The 7500-nt window shown below is 29.1% G+C and overlaps 1 protein-coding gene across 2 annotated transcripts in view; it reads left to right on the plus strand.

The window, feature by feature from the left end:
• The window catches only part of LOC145252503 (centriolar satellite-associated tubulin polyglutamylase complex regulator 1-like), a 90379-nt gene that overhangs the window by 50774 nt on the left and 32105 nt on the right, over window positions 1-7500 (plus strand). For both annotated transcript variants that reach the window (XM_080112008.1, XM_080112007.1), the window contains 2 exons: window positions 1877-2007; window positions 5887-5971. In XM_080112008.1, the coding sequence (XP_079968134.1) occupies window positions 1877-2007; window positions 5887-5971 (216 nt within the window). The remainder of the gene's footprint in view (window positions 1-1876; window positions 2008-5886; window positions 5972-7500) is intronic.

The following is a 7500-nucleotide window of genomic DNA, read 5'->3' on the forward strand; positions in this document are numbered from 1 at the left end:
TCATGTCGAAATTAGTAAAAATTCCAAAAATTACGAAAAATGATCAAGTAAAAAAAAATAATTACAAAAAAAATATAGGGTGCTTTTGTAGAGTGGGGACTTTTTAAACCAACGCATTTCAGGTGAAAACATTATTGCGTACTTACGTATCATGTCGAAATTAGTAGTTAAATAATCATAAAAAAAAACATAAACCCTAACCCTAACAAAAACGACACCATCAAAGTATATTATAAAAACCAATTACACACTAACTACAAAACAGACGAAAAAATAATAACAAACCTTATTAAAAGATAAACCAGAACCACCGACCAAAACAAAAAGATCAAACTAATAATAAATTATACCAAATTTAAAACTTCCAATTTGATAATTAAAAACAATGACAATAGTAAAACCACACTAAACCAAACTAATGTAGTGTATGAATTTATTTGTTCCTTCAGAGAATGTCTCCGAACCCACTCTATATATATATATATATATATATATATATATATATATATATATATATATATATATATATTCATCTGTCATATGACGCCCCGGTCTGGGCCCAATTCTATACGACACTTTCTCCAAATCGTTCATCATTGCCAGCATCGAAAATTTACGGTTTGGCCAGTGTATTGCACAGAGTTATCTCCCTTTGGGAAAAAATGTTTTCTAGTTCATATTTATAATTTTTAGTGGTAAAAAAAAAAAGTGTTAAACCTTCTTGGGGAAAAAGTATACGCCATCAAATCTTAGGGCTTTCCGGGCATAGCAGTACCAGCCTCGGGACATTCTTCCTAGCAATTAAGTCGCTGCAAGAAAGTAGAAGTCCTCACATTATCTTTTTTTACACGGAAAACTTGTTTATTTTTATTCATATGGGAACAGTGTATTTATGTACATAATCTTATGCCTTATTTGTCTTATTGCACTGCCTTTATAGTTTACTGTAGACAAACTATTAATAAATGAAATGTATTCGTCCACCACAAATTTTGAACTGGCTTTTACTTTCCACACGTATACGTTGCTAATGTAACTGTGAATTTTACCAACACCCCATGTGTCCAGATAATTCATTTAAACTAGCAGGGCCCGTGGAAATTCTACAAAATGAGAAATATATTTAATCAACAAATATGTTTTGATAAAGCTCATATTTTTTCTGAATAGCAAAATAATTTTTGTGACAAAAAAAGCACAATAAAATGCAACAAATATGAGTTTATAACCATTTATACGAAAATAGTGTCCATTGTATTTTAAAAATAAACTGACCCAAATGCGATAAATTAAGAAGTAATAATAAATATTTATAAAATGATATTGTGCTACATAGTTCAACATAAATAATATAATCACATTTTAAGAGACAATTTTTAATTTACTCCTTTAGTCTAACGCCCTTTGACAGGCAATGTTCTTTCTTGTCCTGTTTCTTTCGAATGTTCTCTTTTTATATAAAGTTTCGCATACTTCTTTCTTCAGTTCGAAATTACTATGAGTTCCTTTCTCACACTATTACAACAATGGTGATATATTATTATTATTATAATCGAAAATTTGTTAATATAATGATATTTGAAAATATCAAAGGGAAGCCACTCTCCTATTTTTGTTTAGGGTTGCTAGATTGGCCAAATTTCACAAATGTGGACCTTTTCAAAGCTGTTTAGCGTTTAAAAGTTGTGTTTGGCCTTTTTTCAAAGCGTAACGTACAGACGAAGGAAGGAACACGCAGAATATTGTAAAGATTCTCTACCCACGCGTTGCTAATTTTGATTAAATGGTTATAAAATATTCTAATTTTTCGCCGGTTTCGTCCGTCGAACGCGGCACAAAATCGCGTTTAATACAATTTTCTATGCTTTCTTTTCAGTTTTTATAGTTTGAAATGTGGAAGTCACGTGATGTTCCGGGATTTTGAATTTATTAATGCGACGTCGCACAACCGGATTTCTTTCATAAAAATCTTCTGGCAACTTTTCAAGCAAATTGGAATAAAAGGAGGTAACATGTCTGATTGCATTACTTTGTGTTTATTTCTATTTTGGTAATTATATTAAATAGCGGCCATGGCAGATCGGGTGTTTCCGCAAAACGTACGGAAAGTAAGGACAACAAAATTATAAGAATGCAGACGATAAAAGGGATTGACTTAAGACAATACTAAACGATACAAAGAAACTAAATTAGGACTGTTACACTGTCGTTGACAAAATCTCATTCCAATTCTCTCTCAATCTTCCTTCTGGACCTTCTTTCTCTCTCTCTCTCTCTCTCTCTCTCTCTCTCTCTCTCTCTCTCTCTCTGTATATACAGGGTGGGCCAAAATAAGGGTCCTATCTTTAAATTTGAATAACTTCCACAAAATAAAAGTTAAACTCACCAAACTTTATGTCTGTGTAGACTGACCCTTCCGAGATTTGTTTGAAATAAACAAAACAAATTTTGGCCGAAAAACACTTCTTAAAACTTACATGTATTTATGAATTTTTAAAAATAGGACCCTTATTTCGGCCCACCCTGTATATATATATATACTAGCAGGGGTGCCCGGCGTTGCTCGGGTGTTTGGAGGTGTATGCTGTGCAAAAAAAGCAAAAAAACAAAAAAAATGGTTAATTTTTTAAAATTTGACCCCTATTATGACCCCTTAAAATTTATAGTTTCGGGCTCAAATTACTTTATTAAGTTAGATCCAGGTTCAAGAAACCTATATCTGAAATTTCAAGTGTCTAGACCCAAAATTGTCGGAGGAGTTTGGTAGAGTTCTTAAAGGTCAAATCGTTGAAACTTGACCCCTTAACAGCCAAATTTCTGGCTGACACCCGTCACATCGATTTTCCCAAATCTCAGTACCCGGTATTTCAAATTTTGAGTCTATAGACTAAAAATTGACAGAGTTATTGCGTAGGGAAATGTACACAGACACACAGACACACAGACAGACACGTTCACTTTTATATATATATATATATATATATATATATATATATATTATTATTATTATTAGTAGTAGTAGTAGTAGTAGTAGTAGTAGTAATAGTAGTATGATTTATGTAAATACAGTCATATCTTGCTACGATGTGCAGACCGTTTCAATCATATTTGATTTCATCAGGCAAGAAGGATTAAAATACAAAAATTAAAAAGGTTCAAGACCATTTTCAAATTTTGAGGAGAGAAAATATGCCATGACTGGTGCGAAGCAAAGTTAAAGTTCTTCTGCTTCATGCCAGTCATGGCATATTTACTTTAAAGTTCATAGTTGGGTTTCAGTCATTTCAGGATGTAGTTAAAACATTTTTAACACCTTAAGAAATAGTTGCTATTACAACATCCACTTTACTCCTATAAATTCGGGTTTCTTTTGTGTGTATCGATATTCATATTAAAAACCCTATTTTCTATTTATTTAAAAAGAAAATACAATTTTGTTATATCTTGGTTGTGGAATTGCATTCACTAACAAACGATCTAGCTCATTTGCATATTCTTTTAAACATTCATTTTAATTAATTCCCTATTAGTTGCTTCGGTTTTTTAATGGGATAATCATCTTTAGTTAACTATTACGTGTAATTATATTCATGCGGATATTCTACATGATTTATACTTGCATAATATTTGCAAAAAAAGTTTATAGTAAACACAAAATTGTTTCCATATATATTTATGTATACGTATATATTTTTGTTAAACAAATCTATCTATCTATCTATCTATCTATCTATCTATCTTCCTATAAATTCGTTTTTCTTTTGTGTGTATTGATATTCATATTAAACACCCTCTTTTCTATTTATCAATTTTGGGTATAAACACTTAAAATTTTAGATATAGGTTCCTTGGACATGGATTTAACTTAATAACTTGATTTCAGCCCAAAACAATAAATGTTAAGGGGTCATAATAGAGGTCAAAGTTTTAAAAAATTGACCTCTGCGGTCTCTACCAAATTAGACAAATTCTGGTCTAAATATTTGAAATTTGACATAAAGGGTATTCAGAGATAGGGCAAGTTTTTTAATCGGTTTGGGTCGAAAATGTTTAGTTACCAATATATGAATGTATGTATGTATATTTGCATGTCTGCTCAACACTTTCGACAGAGGCGACGGATTTTACCAAGATTAGTATCGTTTTTAAGTTCAACCTTTCAGACGACAAATATCGAAAAATTGGCTAAAAACAATAATGTCTTCACCTTAAACTGAACACTTTTCTACAGAGGGGGTCGCTTTTTTTCGCCGATATTTTTTGAAGTCATCCTCTCCTTTCGATTGTCTAGCTTTAATTTAATAATTTAAACATAATACACTCCCGATTGACAGGCAATGTTCTTTTTATTATGTTATAATAAAGTAACGGATCTTTTGTATATATTAATCAAATTGTGAACAAACAAACAGACAGGAATACGAATATATATATATATATATATATATATATATATATATATATATATATATATATATATATATATATATATATATATATATATATACGCACACACATACACAGGAGTATTTCCTAAACTAATGAACGGATCATGGGTAGATCAGCTACCCTATAATATCCAGATACCATTTTACCATCACATATATCGACATCAACCAAGAAAAAAATGTATGTACATTGACGTTTAATTCTGATGATAGCATATATCGCCGACAAATTGTAAAATAAAAGTCTTTAAAATTTGCATTGTGTATCTTTTTGGTGGTATTATTGTTTAAAAATAAAAAAAATTACTTCTCTTAAGAAATTTTAATTATTAATAATAATTCAATTTCTAATGATATAATATAATAATAATAATAATTCAAATTTCTAAAGAAGTAATTTTTTTTATTTTTACTTCTTATTTTAATTTAAATTTTAATTTAATTTTTTAATTTTAATTTTAAATTTATTTTTATTGTCATTTTATTTTTATTTTTATTTTTTTTTATTTTTATTTTATTTTTATTTATATTTTTTATCGCTATTTTTATTTATTTTTATTTTTGTTTTTATTTTATATTTATATAAATTTTTAATTTTTATTTTATATTATGTTATTTATTTTTATTTTTATCGCTATTTTTATTCATTTATTATTTTATTTTTGTTTTTATTTTTATATTTATTTTAATTTTTGTGTTGTTTTATTTTATTTATTTTTGTTTTTATTTTTATATTTATATTTATTTTTAATTTTTATTTTGTTTTATTTTATTTTGTTTTATTTTATTTTTATTTTTATTTTTTATTTTTATCGCTATTTTTATTTATTTTTATTTTTATATTTATTTTTAATTTTTATTTTGTTTTATTTTATTTATTTTATTTTATTTATTTTTTTTATTTTTATTTTTATCGCTATTTGTATTCATTTTTTATTTTTATTTTGTTTTTATTTTTATATTTATTTTTAATTTTTACTTTGTTTTATTTTATTTATTTTTGCTTTTATTTTATATTTATATTTATTTTTAATTTTTGTTTTGTTTATTTTATTTATTTTTATTTTATTTTTATTTTTATTGCTATTTTTATTTATTTTATTTTTATTTTTGTTTTTATTTTTATATTTATATTTATTTTTAATTTTTATTTTGTTTTATTTTATTTATTTTTGCTTTTATTTTATATTTATATTTATTTTTAATGTTTATTTTGTTTATTTTATTTATTTTTATTTTATTTTTATTTTTATCGCTATTTTTTATTTATTTTTATTTTTATTTTTGTTTTTATTTTTATATTTATATTTATTTTTGATTTTTATTTTGTTTTATTTTATTTATTTTTCATTTTATTTTTATTTTAATTTTTGATTCGACAATGATAAATATCAATTATTGGAGATTCGTTTCTTTTCTTTTTTTTTTCTTTTTTTAGATCTGTTAGCAATTGCGGAGTATCATTGTTTGATCACTTTAATCTGTCCCAATTTCCCGTTCGACCTTGTCGAGAAAACATCTCGGTAAGTGAAACGTCAAAAATTAACAACGAAATTAAACAATGAAATATTTAACCACAAAATTATTGAACACTAGCAGAGGTAGCCGGTGTTGCCCAGTATTAAACGTAATGTTAAATTCCTTTTAAAAAAATGAAGTAAAAAAAAAAACGGAAAGAAACTGAAACATGTTCATGCAGGTATTATAGACTTTGATTATTTAATCAAATCGGCTGAGCAAGAACTTGTTTACATTAGACTTGAAAATGACCATGTTATAGGTAGCTGGGAAGCAGCCTCACGGTATTGTGTTCTACAGATGGGCAGGTCTATGATTGAAGTGGCTTTTTGACTGTTGGTTGAAGTTGTCCTGTGCAGTTCTAGGAGGCCCACTCTTCCAAGCTTTGTTTTCTCATCCCTTTCTCAAAGGGGTTAGTTTATTGCTAATCGTCTGAGGAGCTCTTACCGGAAAATGCTGATGGAGCTGTCAAGATCTTTTTTTTTTTTTTTTTTTTTTTTTTTTCAGGCAAGAATGCTCTTCTTCTGGGGCGCGGGCTTTTCAAATCTCACTTTCTGTGACCTTCGTGTCATATCTTACCGCAGTGGGAGGGAGATAAACATCCAGGGAAGCCGTCTTCAGCTGGCCAAGTACTCTGACTGCTTCAGTGCTTCACACCCGAAATCTGTCTCTCTAAACGCCGTGTGCAACCAGTTTCTCTAGACAGAACCAACATGACTTTTTTTTTTTTTTTTTTTTTTTTTGCTAGACTTTACCAAACATTCCAGGCTTTAATCATCAGATGCAAAACAAGTCAAAACAATGCATTCAATCGGTTGACAGCCTCACCCCCATCTCACTCCTCCCACCCCCAACCTCCTGATTGATGGCGATGAAAATTGTTTACAATTTACTTACCTTTGCATACAAAAACATTCGTTCTCTGGCACGACAATAACAAATGGTCACAAAACAAAAAAACATTTTCATCTTTCTTTTTTCTTTTTCATTTTTTTTTCTTATCCCTTTGTTTTTGCTGCGAATGGGGCATCCTATCTGATATGCACCTTTACACTTTACACCAACTACTTCAGAGAGTCTGTTTATCTCCCCTCCCCCACGTACACGCATTCTGAGGGAAGATCTGACACAAGGTCGAAAAAATAGTATTTGAAAAGCCAGCGTTCTAGCAGAAGAGCACTCTGATCTGTAAAAAAATGTCCGATCAGCCCCTTCAGCATTCCTCGGTAGCAATAAACTAATCACATCTCAAAGGATCGAGAAGGCAAAGCCTTGGAGGCTGGACCTCCTAGAACTGCACAAAACCAGAAGCATACTTAAGCCAACAGAAAACGAACAATCTTAATAATGACCAAGATTCTAGTGGCTCTGAGGCTGGGGAGGGGGGACCCCGGTTGGAACCCTAATTCTTACTCATGACTCCAACCGAGAGATCTTTTTAGGATTCTAGCCTTCTCTTCACGTGCAATTCTCTCTCTCTCTCTCTCTCTCTCTCTCTCTCTCTCTCTCTTGCATTTGCTTTACCGTGTATATT

This window comes from Euprymna scolopes, chromosome 29 (genome assembly GCF_053919585.1).
Source record: "Euprymna scolopes isolate OS-2025 chromosome 29, ASM5391958v1, whole genome shotgun sequence".
Classification (NCBI taxonomy): Eukaryota; Metazoa; Mollusca; class Cephalopoda; order Sepiida; family Sepiolidae; genus Euprymna; species Euprymna scolopes.